The sequence below is a fragment of the Nomascus leucogenys genome, chromosome 24, assembly GCF_006542625.1.
Source record: "Nomascus leucogenys isolate Asia chromosome 24, Asia_NLE_v1, whole genome shotgun sequence".
Lineage (NCBI taxonomy): Eukaryota > Metazoa > Chordata > Mammalia > Primates > Hylobatidae > Nomascus > Nomascus leucogenys.
The window spans coordinates 15,397,443-15,421,442 of record NC_044404.1 but is presented as its reverse complement, the minus strand read 5'-3'; the positions used below and the strand labels follow the sequence as shown (position 1 = coordinate 15,421,442).

The following is a 24,000-nucleotide window of genomic DNA, read 5'->3' as shown; positions in this document are numbered from 1 at the left end:
GACCAGCCTGGCCAACATGGTGAAACCCTGTCTCTACTAAAAATACAAAAATTAGCCAGGCGTGGTGGTGTGCGCTTGTAATCCCAGCTACTTGGAAGGCTGAGGCAGGAGAATCGCTCGAACCTGGGAGGCAGAGGTTGTAGTGAGCCAAGATTGCTCCACTGCACTCCAGCCTAGGCAACAAGAGTGAAACTCCGTTTCAAAAAAAAAAGAATATGATCAGGTTAAACCCCAGATTCCTAAGTAAAAAGAGGAGATGCTGGGCCCATCTGACCTACACCCTAGGCATGTCAAGGCACAACTATTAACTGGATTAAGCACAATAATATTTCACCTACCAGAAGTTTGTTTGTTACACATGGCCTCATTCGGTTCCCACAACCCTCCATGAAAAAGGTAGGCATTGAGCCCATTTAATAGCTGAGTACATATCCTTGGGGGATACGTTCCAAGACCCCCAGTGGATGCCTGAAACAACAGACAGCATCTGACTTTACACGACGTTTTCTGATCTGATAACCCAGACCGCTCCTAAGTGACCGACGAGCAGGTAGCGTCGACAGCACCGATCTACTGGACAAAGAGACGATTCACGTCTGGAGCTGGACAGAGTGGGACAGTGTGAGATTTCATCACGCTACTCAGAATGGCATGCAATTTAAAACTTATGAATCATATCTCTCCGGAATTTTCCATTTAATATTTTCAGATTGTAGTTGGCTATGGGTAACTGAAACAGTGGAAAGTGAAATGATAGAAAAGGAGGAACTCTTGTAGACAATATAGGATCATAAAGAGTTAAGTCGCTTGCTCAAGATCACAAAGCTGGCAAGTGGTGGAACCAGAATTCTAACCCATGGCTGTCTAGCCCCGGAGTTCACTTACTTTCTCTTTTCCTTTCCCTTCTTCTGTCTCTGTCTCTGTCTCTCTCTCTCTCCTTCTTCTTTTTTCTTTTTTTCTTATTTTTCTCTCTCTCTCCTTGCTTCCTTTTCTTTCCTCCCTCTCTTCTCCTTCCCTCCTTTTTTTTTTTGAGACAGGGTCTTACTCACTCTGTTGCCCAGGCTGGAGTGCAGTGGCACAATCTTGGCTCACTGCAGCCTTGACCTCCCAGGGTCAGATGACCCTACCACCTCAGCTTTCCAAGTAGCTGGGACTACAGGCACGTGTCACCATGCTCCACTAATTTTGGTATTTTTTCTTTTTTGCAGAAATGGAGTTTTGCCATGTTGCCCAGGCTGGTCTTGCACTCCTGGGCTTAAGCGATCCACCTGCCTCAGCCTCCCCAAGTGCTGGGATTACAGGTGTGAGCCACTGTGCCTGGCCAGAGTCCACTTTCTTTTCCATACATCAGACGTTCCCAACCTGGCTAGATATCTTAATCAGCTAGAGAGCTTGTTTGCAAATCTGATTCCTGAGTCCCACTGCTGAAGTCTGATTCGGCAGGCCTGGGCTGGGGCCTGGGAATCTATTTTTATTAAGTTTTCAGGTGATGATCTGAGCAAGGGGTTGCTGGGATGGACCACATCTGTTTCTGCTAGAAGGTCCTGTCAAGAGAGTCAGGGAACCCCCAGCAGAGCCCCAGAAACCACCTGTGGGCTCAAGGAGGTGGTTCCGCAGCAAGACCTGATTCATCAGCTGTGGTAGTTCCTGCTGTGCCGGCTTGGTTAAGCTGGAACTACTTTTCCCAGAATCCCCTTCTCTGACTGGTTCTAGGTTATAATTGGTCAAAAGAGGAATCTGTGGAAAGCTGGGAGATGGAAGTGAAGCAGCGGCCATTACACTTTAGAGGTCATCGTGATTGGATGCGGTGAGAGACAGCCCTGTGGGTTCCAGCACATTTGAGCCTGTCCTCCATTCTGCATCCAGCTCTTTCTCCTGATTGCTGGTCCTGTTAACCAACAGCAGCCCAGGCCCAGCCCTGGACATTTGGCTGGGGATGGACTAGACAATGGCCGGCTATAGACTCCTCCACCTGATTGCTTGTGTACCCAGGGCCAGGTGGTGATGCCCCTGGTCCCCGGCAACTCTTTCACCTTCCTTTCTGCTGCCCCCCTGTGAATGCATAAGATCTAATTCCTATAATAAACCCCTTATCCCATAGGTCATAGAAGTTTGGCTTCTCTCATCGACCCTGAAGGATGCCATCATCCACTCTGTCCTGCAAACCTTTTGATCTAAAACAGCGGTCTTCCAGGCGTGGCCCATCATCAACAGCATCAGCGTCACCCAGGAGCTGGTTAGAAATGCAAGTCCTGGGGCCCCACTCAGACCTACTGAATCAGCAACTGGGGGTGGGAGATGTGGCGGGGGGTGGGGGGACCCAGCAATCTATGTTTTAACAAGCCCCCCACCCCAGAGGATTCTAACACAAGCTGAAGATGGAGAACCACTCATGCAAGCATTTAGAAAACCTGCCTCTAGGGAGGCCGAGGCGGGCAGATCATGAGGTCAGGAGATCGAGACCATCCTGGCTAACACGGTTAAACCCCGTCTCTACTAAAAATACAAAAAATTAGCCAGGCGTGGTGGCGGGCGCCTGTAGTCCCAGCTACTCGGGAGGCTGAGGCAGGAGAATGGCATGAACCCGGGAGGCGGAGCTTGCAGTGAGCCGAGATCACAACACTGCACTCCAGCCTGGGCGACAGAGCGAGACTCTGTCTCAAAAAAAAGAAAACCTGCCTCCATTTCTGTTTGGGATGATGTAGTAGTTCTGGAAAAAGACAGTGGTGATGGTTACACAGCACTTTAAATGTGCTTAATGTCCCTGAATTGTACACTTAAAAATGGTTAAAATAGGCCTGGTGTGGTGGTGACTCACGCCTATAATCCCAGCACTTTGGGAGCCTGAGGTGGGCAGATCACTTGAGCCTGGGAGTTTGATACCAGTCTGGGCAACATGGCAAAACCCTGTTTCTACCAAAAAATACAAAAATTAGCCGATGTGGTGACATGCGCCTGTGGTCTCAGCTACTTGGGAGGCTGAAGTGGGAGAATCACTTGAGCCCAGGAGGCAGAGGTTGCAGTGAGCCGAGATCATGCCACTATACTCTAGCCTGGGTGACAGAGCAAGACCTTGTCTCAAATTTTAAAAAGGTTAAAATAGTTTACAAACAAACAAACAAAAAAGCTTAGAAGCCATACACAAAATGTCACATATTGTGTAATTCCATTTACATGCAATGTCCAGAAAGACAGAAAGCAGATAGGTGATTGCCAGCAGCAGGGGTTGGTGGAGGAGGGTAGAGATGGGGAGGGAATGCTTAACCGGTACGGGGTTTCTTTTTGGGGTGATGACAATGTTTTGGAACTAGATAGAGGGGGCAGTTGCACAACACACTGTGAGTGTACAAGATACCACTAAATTGTTCATTTTAACATGGTTGATGTTATGCTCTGCGAATTTCTGGGGCTCGCCATTGTATCTCTGAGAGTTAGCATTCATTGAGATGCTGTGCTAAGGCTTCACAAGCAGTGTCATTTCATCCTCACTCCAATCCTGGGAGGGTAGCATTATTATTCTCCCCATTTAATGGATGTGGAACCCAGGCAGTCTAACTTCAGAATCCATGCTTTGAACCAAAATGCCATTATGCCCAGAACTGTGAGTTATTTCTTTATGCAGAAGACAGAAATAAGACATCAGCCAAAGCTGCCCTGATCACACTTAAAAGCAGTATCCCGGGCCGGGCCTGGTAGCTCACGCCTGTAATCCAGCACTTTGGGAGGCCAAAATACAAAAATTAGCCAGGCATGGTGGCGCGCGCCTGTAATCCCAGCTACTCAGGAGGCTGAGGCAGGAGAATTGCTTGAAACTGGAAGGCGGAGGTTGCAGTGAGCCGAGACTCCATCTCAAAAAAAAAAAAAAAAAAAAAAAAAAAAAAAAAAAAAAAAAAAAAAATTAAAAAAAAAAAAAAACAGCAGTATCCCAGTCACTTAGCTTTACCTTGCCCTGCAGCAGAGGGCCGGGGGAGAGGAGGGAAAGGAGGAAGTTGGCTTGCTCATGGGTCCGTACTCCCAGGCATTCTGAGATAAAGCCCCACGACTCTCAGGTGTGCTTGGCTTGGATTTGGAATGGACTTACTAGAATGGAAAGATTTTCAAAAATAATTATGACAGTAACACCTAAAAATGTATTGAACATGTACTGTTTTAAGTACTTTTATAGTTTAATCTTCACAAAATCCTAAAACTATTCTCCCCATTTTGAGAAAGTGAGCCATGGCTCAAGGTCACCCAGATCATTAGGACCATTTGAACTTAAAGCTGTTACTTTAATACAAAGTCATACATGTTTCTCTGTGGGAAATTCAGAAAGTACAGGTTAGAAAAGAGAAGACAGGGAGAGAGGGAATAAAAATTACTTGTAATCCATTAGGAATAATCATTGGAAACATTATAGTAAATAGTCAAATTTTTATTCTTTGCATATGTTTTTGAAATAAAAAATGGACAGCTTCATAATCTGCCTTTTTACATTAGCAAATTAGACTCATCTTTCTATGTCTTTCAGAGCCTTCTGTGTCATTGCCATTTTGAATGGCCATGTGGTGTTCCCCTTGTATAACCTTGTAGAAACTATAGGCTTTTATATGGGACACTTGGGTTGTTTCTACAAGAAGACATTTCAACTGGGAAAAAATGTTTTAATCAGGTTGCTGAAATGTCTCAAACTTCCTCCCTGCAATGAGCAGTAACAAGGTGGAAGGGCGATCAGCTTTTGGGGGTTGATATTTGCTAATGAAAAGACCCAAGCACCAGGCAACATAGTCTCATGCACATTTATTTCAGAGGCAAACTTTTGGGAGGAAAAGGCTCTCATTTTTATGTGTTGAACCTGAAAATTCTCACCTGAAGACACAGTAAAAAAAAAAAAAAAAAGTCTCTCAGATTTACCCATCTCACTCCTTAAAAAGAAGAGCTTGATTCCTTGGAAACAAGGAACAAATGTTCATCAGAATCCCAAGTTATCTCCCACTTCCCAGTTCTGAAGTTACATGCTAGGTAGATCTAGTTAGATGCCAGTACTCTTGTTTCTCACCATAGTATCATAGTCTAGAATACAGACTCTGAAATGAGACTGGCTGGGTTCAAATACTGACTCCCTCACTTTCTAGCTGTGGGCCCTGTTAATAGTTCACTAAACCCTTGGAGAGGAAGTGCTGAAGATAGAAGCCTGGGTCCCTGAATGACTGTGTGGAGCCAAGACTCCACCTTCCCACCCAATACATGAAAATGTAACTGAAGTGCCTTAAGTCCTTGAGATGTGGGGTAGTTTGCACCATAACTAGCATACTCCTGCCTCGGTTTCCCCAACATAGAACTGTTTTGAGCATCAAATGACTTAAGAGTGATGGGAAAGCTTAGTTGCTCCCCACTCCAACTCCAGATATTGACTCTAATAAGGATAGTCCCCAAACATCTGTAACTTTTATCATGAGCCGGATATGGCTCTGACTCCCAGGAATTCCCCTAAACTCTTCTTGAATATTTTTCAGCCTGAAGCCCTCTTGTGGGAAGCAAGTTTTTCTACTCCTTTCTGTGAGAAGTTCCCAGTCACTGGTTCACCCTGGGAGAGAGAGTACGCGTGTTCTAAAGCTACCAACAGACTTCCTCAGACGCGGTGAGTCAGTACAAACACACAGGCAAGGTTGAAGAACTCCACGGCCTTCCTCTCTCTTGGCTCAGCCAGGCACAGTTCCTCTTAGCCCAAGACAAAACTTAGCCTATGCTGTTAAATCAATGGTTCTACCAGCTTCCAATCATAAAACCAAGGGGCAATAATACATAAAATTGGAACTTATACATTCTGAGTTACAGCTAATTGCAGATGTATCCAAGCTCATTATACATTTATCTACCATTTGTCTGTAAAAGATTGCCTCTACGGTCCTTCCTTCCTTCTTTTCTTCCCCATTCCCCTTCTTTCTTTTGGTGCACAGACCCCTTTGAGAATCTGATGAAAGCTACTAACCTGCCACAGAAAAATGCAGAGATAGAATACTTGACAGAGAATGCTTGACAGACAATTTCAGGTGGTTAGCGGGTCCTTAAAGGTGATTGAGGACCCTCATAGGAGTTATTACAAGTTTGAAATTACCCAACAATTTCATAATGATCCTGACCACTATAATACTTTATTGCTTTGATGACCAGGCATCATTATATGCAGAGACAATTTCTAGAAGTATATACAAGAAATTGCAGATGGTGGCTACCTCTCATATAAGGGAATGGGAGCCTGGAATGAGAGGGAGATGCATATTTTTTCACTGGACATCCTTTTACACCGTTTGATTTTTTTATACCATGTGCATATATTAGTTTCCTAATTAAAGAAAAAGAATTAATGAAAAAGTTACTTAAGAACTATCACTACTCATTGTCATTTCCATGCCTGTGATATGGGAAAGGGAGAGTCATCAATGGGGAGGCGGTCAACCGCCTACCTAGCAGGGTGAAACCCGCATCAGCTGGCAAAGTGAAAGCATCACTCCAGAAAAGACAGATGGTTTCACCGGGTCTTCAACATAGGTCACTGAAGTTCCAAATGGGAGGGGAGGATATTATCAATGTTTCATTAGGTCCCTGCATAGCCCTGGTGCTGGCTGGAGGAACTGGCCCAAACCTCCCAAGTTTGGTCATTTCATATAAAGATAAACATACACTCACATACAAACCCAGTAATTCCACTCCTAGGTATTTCCAAGAGAAGTGAAAACATATGTTGATACTAAAACCTCTGAATGTTTATAGCAGCTTTAATCATAATCACCAAAAAGTAGACACAATCCAAATATCCTTTTAACAGGTGAAGGGATAAGTAAACTGTGGTCCTGCACGTTCATACCATGGAATAAATGCATAAATGCAGTGTGGGGAAATCTCAAATGTATTTTTTTTTTTTTTTTTGAGACAGAGTCTTGCTCTATCGCCCAGGCTGGAGTGCAGTGACGTGATCTCGGCTCACTGCAAGCTGAGCCTCCCGGGTTCATGCCATTCTCCTGCCTCAGCCTCCCGAGTATCTGGGATTACAGGCACCTGCCACCACGCCCAGCTAATTTTGTATTTTTAGTAGAGACGAGGTTTCACCATGTTGGCCAGGCTGGTCTCAAATTCCTGACCTCAAGTGATCCACCCGCCTCAGCCTCCCAAAGTGCTGGGATTACAGCGTGAGCCACCGCGCCCAGCCTTGGATGAGTATTTTCTCACAGTTGCCTATGAGTTGGCTGCTGTGGCTTCCACCATGCTCCTATCTCAGCTTCCTAAGTCTAAGAAGGGAGGCCCAGGTACTCCAAGTTTGAAGGGTAAACCAACCACCAGGAGTGGCAGCTGATGTCTTCAAAGCTCTCTACAGTTCCCAAAGCACCTTGCCTGGCAGTAATCCCTGTGGGATGCATAACAAGACTATGGGTCTTCAGCACAGGTCATTAAAGTTCCGAATGGGAGGAGAAGGTGTTATCAATAACAGTTTTGTTATGAAAACAATGCTTGTTTAACAAATAAAAATTAGTTAAATATAGATTAGCAGAAAGAATATCGAAACCCCCCATGGCTACCCCCATCCATAACTGCTGATAAATATCTATGATGGTCTTCATGCTTTCTTGTGTGCTGTGTAAGCAAAATACTTTTTTGTTTTTTACAAAAATGGGATATTGCTGCAATACGTTTTATAACCCTATTTTTTCGAGACAAAATCTCACTCTGTCACCCAGGCTGGAGTGCAGTGGTGCAATCTCAGCTCACCGCAACCTCCACCTCCCAGTATAACCTTAATTTTGAAAAATTTGATGTATAATGAACAATATTTCATATCATCAGTATTCATCAACACTGGAATTTTTAGTGGTTGAGGACCACTTCAGTATATGAAAGAGCTGCAGTTTATGTCACCAATTCCCTGTTGCTGCAAGTATATTTGATTTTTAGTTTTATTGCTATTATAAAAAATACTGTTGAAATTAACTCCGTATAAAACCATAAATTGTTACCTCGGGATAAAATCTTGGTATTGAAGATATTAATAACAAGGTTAAAATCTTGGAATTAAAAGTGTTTTAAAGCTAAATGCTTTAAAGGTTTCGACCTGCATTTTCAGACTGTTCTCCAGTTTACGATTCTACGCTGAGCTCCTGAAAGCACTACCTCCCAGTTAGCATTATGTAAATTAAAATTTTAAAACTTTTAAAACATTTTAGATTTCCTGTGTGAAAGACGGCATTGTTTTAATTGGCATTTCCTTTAATACAATGAGGCTGAATACTGATTCTTTTTTTCCCATGTACTAATTGGCCACCGGCATTTCTTCTTCTTTTTTTTGAGACAGGGTCACCCAGGCTAGACTGCAGTGGCATAGTCACGGCTCACTGTAGCCTCTACCTCCTGGGCTTATGTAATCCTCCCACCTCAGCCTCCCAAGTAGCTGAGACTACAGGTGCATGCCATTATGCCCAACTAATTTTGTTCATTTTTTTATAGATAAGAGGTCTCACCATGTTGCCCCGGCTGATCTCAAACTCCTGGGCTCAAGCTATCCTCTCGCCTCAGCCTCCCAAAACGTTGGGATTGCAGGTGTCAGCCACTGTGCCTGGCCTCAGCATTTCTTCTTTAGCCCATTTCTCAACTAGGGCATTCAGCTTTTCCTTACTAACTAGAAAAGCAGGCTGGGCGTGGTGGCTCATGCCTGTAATCCCAGCACTTTGGGAGGCTAAGGCAGACAGATCACAAGGTCAAGACCATCCTGGCTAACATGGTGAAACCTCGTCTCTACTACAAATACAAAAATTAGCTGGGTGTGGTGGCGTGCACCTGTAGTCCCAGCTACTCGGGAGGCTGAGGCAGAAGAATCGCTCGAACCCGGGAGGCGGAGGTTGCTGTGAGCCGAGATTGTGCCACTGCACTCCGGCCGGGCGACAGAGCGAGACTCCATCTCAAAAAAAAAAAAAGCAAAACAAAAAAAAGCAAAGCTCCTGCATGTATTCAGAACACAACCCCTTGTCTGTTCTGTGTTACAAATATTGTCCCTAGTTTATCATTTGATATATCAAAGTTTTTAAATTTTAGAAGCCTAATCTAAAAATCATTTTCAATAATCTTTTATAATGTTGCCTTTCACTCTCATGTTAAAGAACACCCTTCCAAAAAGGGGCTGTAGTAACTTTACAGCGGAGAAACGTGGCAGACACCACCTTAACCAAGTGACCAAGGCTGATGTCATCAATAAGAAGTTACACTGATATTATTTCCATCCGAACATGATTCAGTGAGAAGCACACTTCACTTTTGTAGGATTCTTTCCCAAAACCCAAAGGCCCAGTCCAGTCACGAGAAGACATCAGGCAAACCCAAATTCAGGGAAGTTCTACAAAACACTAACCAGTACTCTTCAAAGCTCTCAAGGTCATGAAATTTAAGAAAAGACTGAGACAGTGTCACAGTTCAGAAGATACTAAGGAGATAAGATGACCAAATGCAACGTGGCATCTTGAATTGGATCCTGGAGAATAAAAATGCAGTGGGAAATCCGGCGAAATCAAAATAAAGTCTGTAGTTAGTTGTGATGTCGATTTCTTAGCTTTGATAAGTATAGTACGGTTATGTAAGATACCAACATTAGACCGGGCGTGGTGGCTCATGCCTGTAATCCCAGCACTTTGGGAGGCCAAGGTGGGTGGATCACCTGAGGTAAGGAGTTCAAGACCAGCCTGGCCAACATGGTGAAACCCTGTCTCTACTAAAAATACAAAAATTAGCCAGGCATGGTGGCGCATGCCTGTAATCCCAGCTACTCGGGAGGCTGAGGCAGGAGAATAGCTTGACCCCAGGAGGTGGAGGTTGCAGTGAGCCGGGATCACGCCACTGTACTCCAGCCTGGGTAACAGAGTGAGACTCTGTCCCCTTCCAAAAAAAAAAAAAAAAAAAGCAACATTAGGGGAAGCTGGGTGAAGGGAAGACAAAAATGCCTCATATTACCTTTGCAACTTTTCTATAAATCTAAAATTATTCTAAAATTAAAAATTTATTTAAAGAGTCTTGGCTAGGACCATCTCTGGACAGATTAAAAACAAAATGGGTTTCTAATTTTGCTGCTATTATTGCAAAAAATAACAGTCTCGAAACTAACTCCTTATATTCATCAATTGTTTTCTTAGGATAAACTTCTGGAATTGAAATTATGGTGTTTTCCAAAGCCTCTGGGCAGTCTAGAAAGAAAAGCAGAAAGAACAGGAAGGAAAAAAGCCACCAAAGTTCCTGGCTTTGAACGAGGTAGGTGGGGGTGGAAAGTAGTTCCTTGTGACTGATGCAGTTGGAATGGGGGTAAGGCAGCCGTAATAGGTCTGGAAAGATTAACCGAGGCTGACTCTAAGAAGTCCGGGCTTTATAGTGTTGAAAGTTAAAGAGCTTAGCCTCAGCTTGATCCTGCAAGCATAGGGAAGTGGCAAAGATTTCAGATCAGTGCATTTGACATGTTATGATTTGTTATTTTACTTGTTGATTTCCTGCTTGACTGACTCCTCCCTGCTGCCTAATAAGGTGTAAGCTCCAAGAGGGCAGGAACTGAGCCTGTCTTAGGCACTGTTTTCCCCCAAAGCCTGGAAGAACACCTGGTCTGTAGAGAGAACGCAATGATATGGCCGAATGACCGAGTCTTGTTTCCAAAATACTCCCCGCCCCACCAACTTTTTAGTGTGATAAAATGCACATAACATAAAGTTGACTATCTTAACCATTTTTCCATGAACAGTTCAGTGGCATTAAGTACATTCATACTGCTGCGCAACCATCACCATCATGCATTCACAGAACGCTTTCATTTTACAAAACTGAAACTCCTTACCCATTAAATCCTAACTCCCCATTCCCCTTCCCCCAGCCCCTGGCAACCGACATTCTACTTTCCATCTCTATGATGTCTAGATTCCTCATACAAGTAGAATCATATAGTATCTGTCTTTTTGTGACTGGCTTATTTCACTTAGCATGATGTCCTCAAGGTTCGTCCATGTTGCAGCATGGTGTCAGAATTTCCTTCCACATGGAGGCTGAATAATATTCCATTGTATGGATAGACCACATTGTGGGGAAAAGAAAGAGAGATCAGATTGTGTCTGTGTAGAAAGAAGTAGACATAGGAGACTCCATTTTGTTCTGTACTAAGAGAAATTCTTCTGCCTTGAGATGCTGTTAATCTATAACCTTACCCCCAACCCCATGCTCTCTGAAACATGTGCTGTCTCAACTCAGGGTTATATGGATTAAGGGCTGTGCAAGGTGTGCTTTGTTAAACAGATGCTTGAAGGCATCACCACTCCCTAATCTCAAGTACCCAGGGACACAAAAACTGCGGAAGGCCGCAGGGACCTCTGCCTAGGAAAGCCAGGTATTGTCCAAGGTTTCTCCCCATGTGATAGTCTGAAATATGGCCTCGTGGGAAGGGAAAGACCTGACCGTCCCCCAGCCCAACACCCGTAAAGGGTCTGTGTTGAGGAGGATTAGTACAAGAGGAAGGAATGCCTCTTTGCAGTTGAGACAAGAGGAAGGCATCTGTCTCCTGCCCATCCCTAGGCAATGGAATGTCTCGGTATAAAACTCGATTGTGTGTTCCATCTACTGAGATAGGAGAAAACTGCCTTAGGGCAGGAGGTGGGACATGCGGGCAGCCATACTGCTCTGTGAGGCATTGAGATGTTTATGTATATGCATATCTAAAGCACAGCACTTAATTCTTTACCTTGTTCATGATGCAGAGATCTTTGTTCAAGTGTTTATCTGCTGACCTTCTCTCCACTATTATCCTATTACCCTGCCACATCCCCCTCTCCGAGAAACACCCGAGAATGATCAATAAATACTAAGGGAACTCAGAGACCGGCGGGATCCTCCATATGCTGAACGCTGGTCCCCTGGGCCCCCTTATTTCTTTCTCTATACTTTGTCTCTGTGTCTTTTTCTTTTCCAAGTCTCTCATTCCACCTAATGAGAAACACCCACAGGTGTGGAGGGGCAACCCACCACTTCACCACATTTTGTTGATTCATTCATCCTTTGATGGATATTTGGGTTGTTTTCATATTTTAGCTATTATGAGTAATACTCATATAAACATGGGTGTACAAATATCTCTCCAAAAACCTGTTTTCAATTCTTTTGAGTATTGATACAGTTTGGATATTGGTCCTCTCCAAATCTCATGTTGAAATTTGATCCCCAGGCTGGATGCGGTGGCCACGCCTGTAATCCCAACATTTTGGGAGGCCGAGGCAAGTGGATCACTCAAGGCCAGGAGTTCAAGACCATCCTGGCCAACATGGTGAAACCCCATCTCTACTAAAAATACAAAAATTAGCTAGACATGGTGGCACATGCCTGTAATCCCAGCTACTCGGGAGGCTGAGGCATGAGAATCGCTTGAACCCAGGAGGCAGAGGTTGCTGTGAGCCAAGACTGTGCCACTGCACTCCAGTCTGGGCAACAGAGTAAGGCTCTGTCTCAAGAAAAGAAGACAAATTTGATCCCCAATGTTGGAGGTGGGCCCTAGTGGGTGTTTGGTTGTTGGGAGTGGATCCCTCTTGAATGGCTTGGTGCCCAAAGATCTGGTTGTTAAAAGAGTCTGCTCCCCACTTCTTCTCTCCTCTTCTCTCTCACCACATGACGCCTGCTCTCCTTCTGCCCGAAGCCCTCACTAGAAGCAGATGCTGATGCCATGCTTCTTGTACAGCCTTGTATATATCCATGGGCTAAATAAACCTCTTTCTCTCTTTTTTTGAGATGGAGTCTTGCTCTGTCGCTAGGCTGGAGTGCAGTGGCTCCATCTTGGCTCACTGCAACCTCCGCCTCCCGGGTTCAAGCGATTCTCCTGCCTCAGCCTCCTGAGTAGCTGGGACTACAGGTGCCTGCCACCACGCCTGGCTAATTTTTGTATTTTTAGTAAAGACGGGGTTTCACCATGTTGGCCAGGATGGTCTCGATCTTGTGATCTGCCCGCCTCGGCTTCCCAAAGTGCTGGGATTACAGGCGTAAGCCACTGCGCCTGGCCAATAAATCTCTTTTCTTTATAAATTACCCAATCTCAGGTATTTCTTTACAGCAACACAAATGGCCTAAGACAAGTATGCACCCAGAAGTGAAACTGCTGGATCCTACAGTTATTCGATTTTAATTTTTTGAGAAAAATGACTTGTTTTTTTTGAGATGAGTCTCACTCTGTTGCCCAGGCTGGAGTGCGGTGGCAAGATCTTGGTTCACTGAAACTTCTGCTTTCCAGGTTCAAGTGATTCTTGTGGTTCAGCCTCCTGAGTAGCTGGGATTACAGGCACCTGCCACCACACCTGGGTAATTTTTCTATTTTTAGTAGATATGGGGTTTCACCATGTTGGCCAGGCTAGTCATGAACTCCTGACCTCAAGCAATCCACCCGCCTTGGCCTCCCAAAGTGCTGGGATTACAGGTGTGAGCCACCATGCCCAGCCCCCAAAATGACTTCTAAGAAGAAACTATATAAAATACTTTTTCCACCTCTGCCTTCAGCATCTGCCCTAAGTGCAGCGTTTCTACACTCAGTATTGGCCTGTGTTAACAAAGCTCTTTTACACCTTGAGGCCTTTGCACAGGCAGTTGCCTCCACCAGGAAGACCTATGGCGGCGGCGGCTGCACCTGCCCTCCCTGCTCCCCATTTCAGCTCAGACTGCACTCTTTCTGAAAATCCTTCCTGACTCTCCAAGTTTGGGTTAAGCCTCCTCCTTCACGGGCTGTGCTTCCTCATCTTTATTCACATGTTGTAAAGGTACAATCCCTGCTGCCTCCCGTGGGGGATCAGCTCCATCGGGGCAGAAGGCAGGGGCTGACTCTCCCTTGTTCCTGGGCTCAGTGCCTGGCACACCATATGTATCAGGAGATTTGTTTAAAGTGATGGCGCCTGTGTTTAGCTACAGGCAATTTCCCCCAAAAGAAGAGAATTTGCATCTGTCACTGTTTGAAAACAATAATTACCCACAGGCAGTTCCAGTACCTAACTGCTTCTCTCCAAATTGCAGGCAGTTTTAATGAAGCTGTATGTGAGGTCTCTTATAGTAACTTAAGAAAGTTTGGGTGTTTGTTTTGTTTTTAAAAATCATGTTCTGGCTGGGTGTGGTGGCTCACGCCTGTAATCCTAGCACTTTGAGAGGCTGAGGCAGGTGGATCACTTGAGGTCAGGAGTTCAAGACCAGCTTGGCCAACATGGTGAAACCCTGTCTCTACCAAAAATACAAAAATTGGCTGGGCGTGGTGGCATGCGCCTGTAATCCCTGCTACTCTGGAGGCTGAGGCAAGAGAATCGCTTGAATCTAGGAGGCAGAGGTTGCAGTGAGCCAAGATTGCACCACTGCACTCCAGCCTGGGCAACAGAGTGAGACTCTGTCTCAAAATAAATAAATAAATAAATAAAACAAAGTCATTTTCCCTCACCAAATATCAACAAACCATGCCCCATACCCTAACCAGCATAGGAAAAGGTAAGAAGGTAAGGCAGGTAAATCCCACCCGCTTCTCTCCACCCCTCCCTAGACCAGATGTGAGGAGAAAAACACAGAAAAGACATAAAATTCTCCAAAATTTAGAGCCACCTAATTTTACCTGTTGAGTAGAGGAAATAGCAAAACCTCCTGGAGACATCTAGAACTGCACATCATGTGAGTCCACGATCTTAAAAAAAAGAACTTGCACCCTGTGGTGAGTTCTCGTTCTGCCAGGTTCTGCCAGGATTTGGTGACCCTGGGCTTATCATCTCAAAGGCCTCTCAGGCCAGTGGATGGGCCTGGGAAGCTTCCACTGGTAAAGCTCTGGGGACATTAAAAAAAGAAGGCTAGGTGTGGTGGTTCATGCCTAGGCCGAGGCAGGCGGATCATGAGGTCAAGAGATCGAGACCATCCTGGCCAACATGGTGAAATCCCATCTCTACTAAAAATACAAAAATGAGCTGGGTGTGGTGGCGCATGCCTGTAGTCCCAGCCACTTGGGAGGCTGAGGTAGGAGAATCACTTGAACCTGGGAGGTGGAGGTTGCTGTGAGCCAAGATTGCACCACTGCACTCCAGCCTGGCAACAGAGCGAGACCCTGTCTCAAAAAACAAAACAAAACAAAAAAAGAAATGCCAGAACAGGGTTATTAACTCTTCTTTGTTTGAAATGTGGCATTGAAAAAATTAATGCTTTGTGCATCTCAGCGATATAAATTGGGTTGTTGGCACGAGAGTGACAGGCTTTAGGATAAACATGAATTCCTAGTGCACACAACAGTGTGGCCAATAGGGGTCACAGGCTGCACCGTGAACGTGTGTTTTGAGTCTCTCATTTGTGGAGGGGTCAAGGGTTCACATTTGCAGATTCTCCTCAATGTGAGGCCTGAGTGCCACCTCCCCCGCAGCAAAGGCCCCAGCCTCTCTGTTTTGTGGCCTCAGTTTCTTCTAAGAATTGAGGCTAGACGAACAATGGCTTCCAACTTTCTGTTTTATTTTTAAAGTCACAGAGTTTTAAAAGTGGATGTTTTGTATCCTTAGCGTAAGCCGAGCTTCCTTCCTGTCGGCCCTGCCTCCACCACTCAGCTGTGTCCCTGCAAACCCCTGAGTTGCTTCTAGGACCCATCCAAGGTTTCCCAGGATCACAGTATAAAAACCAGTGAACCGGAGCTACATTGCCCAAGGTGCTTACCGTGCAGTAGGAGATACGTTTTTACCTAGTGACTCAGTGCACATCCACAAACAGATAACTGAAAGTTTTACTAAGGAATATTTCTCGCGACAGGAAATGCATTCTATTTTCTAGTCCACTGTCTTCTACTTCACTTTTTAAAAGCCAGCGGAAAACCACTCAACGATGCTAAAATCCACTAATAAGTGGCTGTCCACAGTCTGTAAACATGAGCTTAGAAAATCTCCAAGATACGAGTACTTCCAGTACTGACGATTTATGGCATTAACAAAGCTGTGATCCTGGTAGACAGAGACCCCACCCCATCCTGTCCCCAGGGTGGGGTGTCCTACATGAACCACCCGACTAGGAAACAAATTCTCTGCACATCTTTGCTATTGAAACACCTACTCTGCAGGAGCCAGGGTTTGGAGATGAGCATGCCAAATACTGATTTTTTCTAGAGACCTGTGCTTGCCTAACCCCATGCCTAATCCCAGGGAGATTTGGGGCAAGGGGCAGTGATGGTGGGGTGGCAGCACTTGGATGGGTTAAAACAAACACAGCAAAAATAAATAAACACATAAAAGTTAGAAGAAACAAAGCTCTCTCCCTCCCTCTGTGTGAATTTGGGTCACACCCATCACGCCCAGATGGCCCATGGCTTCCATTTCTAAGAGTTCAGAGAGAATTGCTTTCCCAAACCCCACAGTGATGCAGAAAAATGGCCCTCTGGACTCCCACAGTGGTGAATTGGAAATATCTTTGCACTTTGCACAGCGTCACAGGGTTTTGGCCAAGGGAATACCTGCTAGCCATCAAGGGGTGGAAGCATATGAGACCCACAGGTTAGATCCTGCGTGAAGTCACTCACATTATCACATGAAGATAACAGGCACTGTAATGACGAATTGAAAAAACAGGATACGGCTGGGCATAGTGGCTCTTGCCTGTAATCCCAGCACTTTGGGAGGCTGACGTGGGAGGATCACTTGAGCCCAGGAGTTCAAGACTAACCTGGGCAACACACAGAGACCTTGTCTCTATTTTTTCAAAAGCAACAACAACAAACCAGGACATGAAACAGCTCGGCAAACAAAAACCTGAATAAAACACCACAATATTGACGTGGTCACCAGCCTTCACGATGTCATCTGCTCGTTTTTACAAGGAACACGTACTTCTTTTGTAATCTGTGGACGAAAACAACTTTAAGAGCCTGCCATCCAAAGACACATTATCAAGTCTGGCTAAGGGAGTGCCAGATAAATGCACTCACTAGCTCATGCCGTGGTGTTAATGCCAGTTTGAACAGACAGGACCTGGAAATGCGCAGACACACTCCTCAGTGTGCACGCCTCATCTTTCAGGACCCTCGGCCCTTACTCCTCCTGACCATGTCACCACGGATGCCACAAAAACACCTGGTAGTGTGAAGTGCAGAGAGAAAGGGAATCTTGGAGGGGGAGGGTGCTCTGTTTTGTTTTTCGAGTATCATCCTCAAAATCATTCGAAACAAACTCTGGAACCTCGGGTTCTGGTCCTGGCTGTGATCTCAGGCAAATCTCCTCTTCCCTGGGTCTTGGTCTCCCCAGTTGTCAAATAAGCAGAGTGGATTTTCTGATGGCTAAGATCCCTCTGGCCCTGATATTCTAAGATCTAAAGCTACCAGCATTCAGGTTTAAGGGCTGCTAAGTCTGATAAATCCAGGGCAAGAGAGAATGTGGAGACTTTAGGTTGCTCCGCCCAAGTAAACACCACAGATAGAAGAAGGTGAGGACCAACCGTGGGTGTTGAGACAGGAGCTGAGGGGAGGAGTCGAGGGTCAGGGGAGCTCAGCAGAGACCCTCAGAGGGCTATCTCTGGTCAGCATCTTGGGGCTGTCTGGGAGGCACAGGGTTGTGCGGCCTGGTACTGGGAAACCAAACAGGTGGCTTGTTTCTTCCAAACAAATGGCCTGTTTCTTTCTCAGGAGCAAGAGCTCCCAGGAGGGGTGGCCATGGCAGCGAGGGCTCAATCCAGGGGACGGGAGAATAAAACATTGGCAGGGGAGGCTGTGCCACCTGTCCGGGCTGGGGAGGAGCTCAGCACCTGTGAAGCTGCTTGAAAGACTGAGAGGTTGAGAAACCTGGGGCCCAAAACTGTCTTGGTCCCGAATGTGGCCAGGCCTCCTGGGTTAACGCAAAGGACCCTAGAAGGGAGTCAGGAGGGCTGGGTTGCAGTCCCAGTTCTGCTGCTGAACTGCTGTGTGTCCTTGGGTAAGTCCCATCCCCTCTCTGAGTTTTGTTTGTCAAATGAGAATGATGTCTCTGATGACCTGAAGGTCCCCTCCACCTGAGACATTCTAGGACCTTCCTTTTCCCTCCAAGCAAAGGGAGACTTCATGGAGAAGGATATTCTCACAGCTTTCACTGCAAGAGGAGGATTCCTCCAAGCTTCAGAGCAGAAACAAAAGTAAAAGCAAAAGTCAGCAGCCCCCATACCACATCCCGAGTCAGAAGGCACCTGAGCTTCTGAAACTTTGCCGGCACCAAGGGAGACAATGCTTCTCTTTTGCATGACTCCCATCTTAATTTGGGGCTGGGGGAAGAGAATCCACACTAAAGCTCCTCACCCTCTGGCCTCTTCTAGCCCAAGAAGTCTGAGGGGTTTACAGCCAGGCCTGCAGAGGGAGGGAGGAACATTGACCAGAAACACAACCTATTAAAACGGGAGCCCCAGAAGCTCCAGCTGGCCTCTGACTCCAGCTTTCCCATCCCTCAGGCAGACAGAGAAATTCCCAGGCTCGTGACATCTGGAGCCAGAGAGCCAGAGAGTCGCAGCTGGAGGGGCTTGGGTCCTGCCAATATTCCAGACACTCACTCACTACTTCTCTCTGGCAGAAGACCAGGCTGGCAGTTTGGGCTTCATGTAGAACCCCAGAATCTTACCCTTGACCAACAGTCATGAGTGAAGGCCACACATTACTCTCTGCTTCCTGTATGGGCCTCCCATCCAGCTCCCCCATTCATTCCCACTGCCTCCACCAACCCACAGGCCAGCCTCTCTCTCCTAGGAGTCTTCTCTAGGATCCTCGCCAACTTCCAGGCAGCCAGGATTATCTTCTTAACATAGGGATGGGATCAGACGACTTCCCTGCTTAGAGAACTTGAATGAAAGGGACGTCTTTCTCCATGTTGTTCATCTTCGTTGAGCACCTAGAACAGTGCCTGGCCCACAGAAGGTGCTCAGCCAACATATGTTGAATGATTCCAAGAAAGCCCCTACCTGTCCAGTCCAGCTCACTCCAGACCCTCCATTCCCTTTACTTTTCCACACCCTCCACTGCCTGAGCACCTTCCCCAGCCCAGCACACCCCAGGCACACTCCCGTCTCCGTGCCTTTGCCTGTGCTGTTCCATCTGCCCAGACACCCTTCCTCCCCTGTTCCCTGGGGGGACTCCAGTTCCCTGATGAATATTCCAATACTCTTTTCTTAGCAGGACCTCCTGAGTTATTTCCTTTCTTCTGTTCTCATCTAAGCCCTGTGACGTAACTTACCATAGAGTACTTCATGTGCTAGGCATAAATACCCCACCTCGCCCTTGGAGATCGTCATCCCATTTACAGATGAAGAAACTGAGGCTCAGAGAGGTCACACAGCCAGCAAGTGGTGTGGCCTGACTGTATCGTAAATTCTGCAACATTTGTCATGAGTATCCCTGACTCCCTCACTAGGCTGGGGGCTCCCTGAGGCTCCTCGGCTCTGGGTCACTGGGGCAGGCCCCAGATACCCCATCAGAGAGCTGTCAGCTCCGAAGCCATGAGGAACAGGTTCACCACTAGCCTCGTCTCTCTTTCTTTGGCCTTTTCTCCCAGTCTGGGGGTACCTCTCAATTGGTGGAGTGAGATATTTGGAGGGGCAGGGGCTCTGTCCCAATAGGTCAGGATCCTCATGTGACAGGTTTCTGGGGTGTGAAAGCTGTTCACGGTCCCAGGGCCAACAGTTCCCTAGACAAGCTGTCTCCAGGTAACCCATTCAAAAGGAAAGCCGGAAGCCGGCCTGTCCTAGAGGGGCAATCCTTCCACCAGCTGACCTACCTCCGCCTGTTCGGGTCCCGGCCCCGCCCACCTCGTCCCCGCCCACCCCACTCCGGCAGCGCCCGGGTTCCCAGCAGCCAGACCTCCCCTGCTGTTGGGAAGGACCTGCAGTCCCATGCACCGTCACAGGCACCTCGGAGAGCTGCGCAGGGCACCCCACGGGCTGCTCCTTGGGGAAACCGTGGGGGAGGGGCCAGGTCTCTCGCCCCGACCCCTGGTTGGGAAAGAGACCATTATCCTGTAATGCAGACCAGGCGCGCCGGCCAAGCGCCTCCCGTTTGTGCGCTGATTTGAGATCTGATTTGAGATCTGATTTGTACTCTGCTCTCCCCTAGGCCCGGTAACCCAACCTGAGTGCTTGCTGGGTGCTGGGCATGAACGCCCCGCCGCACCCTGGGACGTTATCATGTCAATTTCACAGATGAAGAAACCGATGCGCTCAGGAAAGGACTCGACTTTCAATCCACTTTGCTCACGCCCGATTCTTTACCCCCGTGTTTGCTTGTAGAGCGACACACACACACGCACGAATCTAAATCCCTCAAAGGCCCCGACTTCCACAGAGTAAGGGATGCGCGAGCAAAGGGCCAAGGTGGTTTCCTGGGACCTATTGGGAAGTTCTCCTAACCACGCGCTGAAAGCGCTTCTGGCGAAGCCAAGGGTTCGAAGCCCGCCGGGCGGAGAGCACCTGTCCCCGCCAACAGGGGGCCCCCAAGGCCAGCTGCCTTCCCCAGCCGAGGCCAGCTGGCCAGGCGCAGTGCCCGGGAGGCGGGAGTGTCCCGTACTGGCGGGGCGCGGCCGCAGAGGGTGCGGGGTGCGGAGTCCTCCTGGTGGTCGACTCCAGGCGGGAAGCGCTCGGCGGACAGACGGACGGACAGGCGACCCAGACGGACCTCGGCCCCCTTACCCGGCCCTGAGGGGAACCCACAGCGCTCCGCGGGAAGCGGCGGGCGCAAGGCGCGGCGGCTCAGACTTACCCGGGAGGCGGCGGGTCCGGCTCCGTCTCGGCTGGGCGGCCCGGGGCTGGGGGCTTCGCGACCCCCGCGCCCCACCCGGGCGGCCTCCTCGGGGGGCGCCGCGATCTCTGGGCTGGCGTTCGGGGGATTGTCAGTCGAGGGAACGCGGTGGTGGAGAGGGCGCACTGCCCTCTCGGGGACCAGGTTGGGGACGCAGGAAGCGCGGCCTAGGAGCGCCGGCGTGCGGGAGGGAGGGACCGCGGGAAGCGGAGGGCGGTGCCGGCCGGGAGCGGCCTCCAGCCCGGAGAAGCACCGCCCACCGGCCGACCCTCCCTCCCGGCCCTCGGCACCACCCCCGGGCCCGAGGCGAGGTATCGCAGCTGAGCGGGGCGGGCACCCACTCCCCAGCGTATGCCGCTGGTTAGTGCGCTGTGTGTGCCGGAGGCTGGACCTAAGTTCTCCCCAACCCTTGCCAGCCGAGTTGGGTAAGAGGGGGTCGGGAGAAAATAGAGCCCTGATCCCCCTCCTCCCTAGGGCCCAGAGAATCGGTGTGCATGCGTGTGCGCGCGCGCGCGCGTGTGACGGGTGGTGGTCGGGGAATGTCTCAAGCCAGAAGTCCCAGGTTTTAGGGGTTTAAGTGGAGCTGGGAGACCCGCTTCCCTCCCACACCAGGCGCAGACGCCGAGGCACAGCTCCGCCAGCCGCCCCGCCTTTACCTGGCGGGACACTCGCCTCTCCTTCCCGGGGAGGCCGCCACCTCCCTCTCCCTCTTCTGCCCTGGGCTGGTTCCCAGCGAGGCGAGTGACGGGCACAAGTAGGGAAGGAGAAAGCGAGTTTTTAAAAACCGAGTCAGCTCACGCCCTCGGCCAGGGTCCCCACCCGTTGCCTGGTCCCCAGGGCGCCCTCGGGATAGCACGCCTGAGTCCCGGCCCAGGTGGGGCCCATTCCGGGTTCTTGCGCGCGGGCAATGGATCGGGGCGCGCTGCACCGGAAGCCTGCCCTGCTGAGGGCTCATCCCCAGCTTTGCCGAGAACTTTCTCGGCGAGGCACCGGCTGGCGTTCTCCCAGCCTGCGAGTGGCAGGCGGGCAGCCAGTCTCTGCCCGGATCCACAGAGGCCCCGAGCTGCCGCCGAGTCCTGGCTCCGGGGAGTGCAAACCCGAAGTCGGCGCGGACGCCTCTTACCCGCGGCTCTGCCTCCGCCCCTTGGAGATTTGCCCTCGGAACCGCGTTGCTCTGGTGCCCGAACTAGGGTGGGCTGGTTTCAGCCAGACCGCCAAAAAAAACGTGGATTCTAAACACAGAGGGAAGAGCCACCTCCCATTCCCTCTCTCAACCTTAGATTTTTTTGAATTCCGAGAGAGGTCAGGCCGGGGTCCCCTTCTTGGGTGAGCGTCCAGCCCTTTGAAGTTCAAACACTGAGAAGCCGATAGGCAGCTGGCAGGCGTCACAGGATCGAGCCGAGGACTGAAGGCGCCTCCTAGCGGGAATCCACCGCCTCCAGAGGAAAATAGGCTGCAATCAAGTTCACTTCCAAAGGCAGAATTCATGGGTACATATGGTGTCCACGTGTGTATACCTGCAGAGTTGTAACATGCGGGCATTTCTCCCCCACCCCGCCATTCTGGCTTCTTGCACCGTAACAGCTCGACAGAACCTTGGCGTCCACAAAAAGGCAAGTTTGGGTCTGCCTTATGATTTGGGGTGGGAAGGCATTTGGGGAAACAGTCTCTATGTATATAACAGCAACTGCTATTCCTCACATCCTTGCTATGAACCAGGCGCGGGGTTACCACCCACATCCCCTGAACCATCTCGTTTAATCCTCATAACCTGGGAGGTGGTTATTATTGGTTATGCCCACTTTATAGAAGAGAAAGCTGAGGCTTAAGGAGGTGAGGTCGTTTTGCCTAATGAAAACACAGCTGGGAAGTATTAGGATCTAGACCCAAGTTGATCCACTCCAGAGCTTCTGCTCTCCCTCCCATAGCATAATTCCTCCTGTCTGCCCATACTCTCTACCCTGAGAGAAGGTTCACCTTGCCTGGCCACCTGCAAATGCTGAATAAATATTTGTTGGATGAATGAAAGCCCCAAATAATAACCCATGATTTTAGTCAATGGGGAGAACCCTTTGTGTAGGCAGGTACCTATAATAATATGCTCCCATTTAAGAGCTGTGTGTATTCATCCCAGTTTAGACAATGCATGTGGGGACCTTCCCAGGCTCCAAAGGAGTGACAGGAAACAGTCACGTAGCTCTCAGATAAGACCAGGAATCTGGTTTTCATTTGAGTCTGCAAGATGGACTTTGGAGAGGCCGGGGGTGGGGGCGGGGGGGGGGTGATCATGTCAGAACAGCTGTCCCAGCTCCTAATCTGAAGGCAAAGAGCTGCTGTACTTTTCCATGCCAGGATCATCCCAGACCCGCCCCACTCTGTTGCAGACCCAACTGGGCAGGTCTTGTTTATCACAGGATATCATCTTCAGAGTGTTCCATTTAAGCAGGCTCACCCTGGCTGATCTGGGGAGAGACTGACGAAATTCTCAGGCAAAGCTGAGGCCCAGGCAAAACTGAAGAAGCTACCAAAGGAAACATGTCTCTCCTTATCCTCCTCTCCTCCAGGGCCCTCTCCCTCTACGTGGTTAGTTTCTCTGACTCTTCCCTACCATTTATTGAACCCTGTGTTTCACGTGCACTGCATACATTGTGCTATTTGGTTCTCAAAACAGCCCTAGAAGGAAGATTCTATTATTCTAGTTTTTCAGGTGAGGCTGTTAAGACTCAGAGAAGTTAGGTACCTGGATCTGCTAGCAAGTGACAAAGTATTTGAATCTGGGGTCTTTGCAGGGCCCTTGCTCTAAATCACTAAGCTAGGAACCCCCTTCTGTGATAGGCAGAATAATGGCTGCCCAAAGATGTTCACAACCTGATCCCCAGAACTGGTTACTTTACATGGCAAAAGGGACTTTGCAGAGGGAGTCAAGTTAAGGATGTTGGGACAGGGAGGTTATCCTTGATTTTCCTGGTGGGTCCAATGTTGTCAAAAGGGTTCCTACAAGAGGGAAGCAGGAGGGTCAGAGTTAGAGAGGGAGACGTGATGATAGAAGTAGAGATCAGAATGATACAGTTGCTGGACAAGGGTCAATAGCCAAGGAATGTGGGCAGCCTCTAGGAGCTAGAAAAGAAAAGGAATGGAGTCTCAGACAGAGCATCCAGAAGGAGCTCTTGGCATCCACAAAAAGGCAAGTTTGGATCTGCCTTATGATTTGGAGGTGGGAAGGCATTTGCAGATCCGTT

At 48.4% G+C, this 24,000-nt stretch overlaps 3 protein-coding genes across 10 annotated transcripts in view; 2 read left to right on the top strand and 1 right to left on the bottom strand.

Moving 5' to 3' along the window:
• Window positions 1-22,168, bottom strand: part of TMEM51 (transmembrane protein 51) — a 69,204-nt gene extending 47,036 nt beyond the window's left edge. For 2 of the 4 annotated variants that reach the window (XM_003279946.4, XM_030805696.1), the window contains exon 1: window positions 20,723-20,930. The gene's annotated coding sequence lies outside the window, so the exon portion shown is untranslated. Of the gene's footprint in view, window positions 1-526; window positions 529-20,095; window positions 20,297-20,722; window positions 20,931-21,884 lie in introns of those variants that run through there. The other 2 variants (XM_030805694.1, XM_003279943.4) reach the window with 2 other exon arrangements.
• C24H1orf195 (chromosome 24 C1orf195 homolog) lies at window positions 1,766-9,552 on the top strand. The gene is made up of 3 exons (XM_012498562.2): window positions 1,766-1,807; window positions 2,102-2,236; window positions 9,289-9,552. The coding sequence occupies exons 2-3, from the start codon at window positions 2,139-2,141 to the stop codon at window positions 9,404-9,406; spliced, it is 216 nt and encodes a 71-aa protein (XP_012354016.1). The 5' UTR covers window positions 1,766-1,807; window positions 2,102-2,138; the 3' UTR covers window positions 9,407-9,552.
• A 62-nt stretch (window positions 22,169-22,230) lies between the features above and the next one.
• The window catches only part of LOC115833031, a 51,841-nt gene continuing 50,071 nt past the window's right edge, over window positions 22,231-24,000 (top strand). For all 5 annotated transcript variants that reach the window (XM_030805698.1, XM_030805701.1, XM_030805702.1 and 2 more), the window contains exon 1: window positions 22,231-22,374. In XM_030805698.1, the coding sequence (XP_030661558.1) occupies window positions 22,258-22,374 (117 nt within the window). In that variant the 5' untranslated portion in view covers window positions 22,231-22,257. The remainder of the gene's footprint in view (window positions 22,375-24,000) is intronic.

What these genes read in the sequence shown, in the direction of transcription:
- C24H1orf195 (XM_012498562.2), top strand. Translation starts at nt 2,139, where the DNA reads ATGCCATCATCCACTCTGTCCTGCAAACCTTTTGATCTAAAACAGCGG. An exon ending in TCAGCGTCACCCAGGAGCTG is followed by an intron (nt 2,237 to 9,288) that starts GTTAGAAATGCA and finishes TCACTTTTGTAG; the next exon opens with GATTCTTTCCCAAAACCCAA.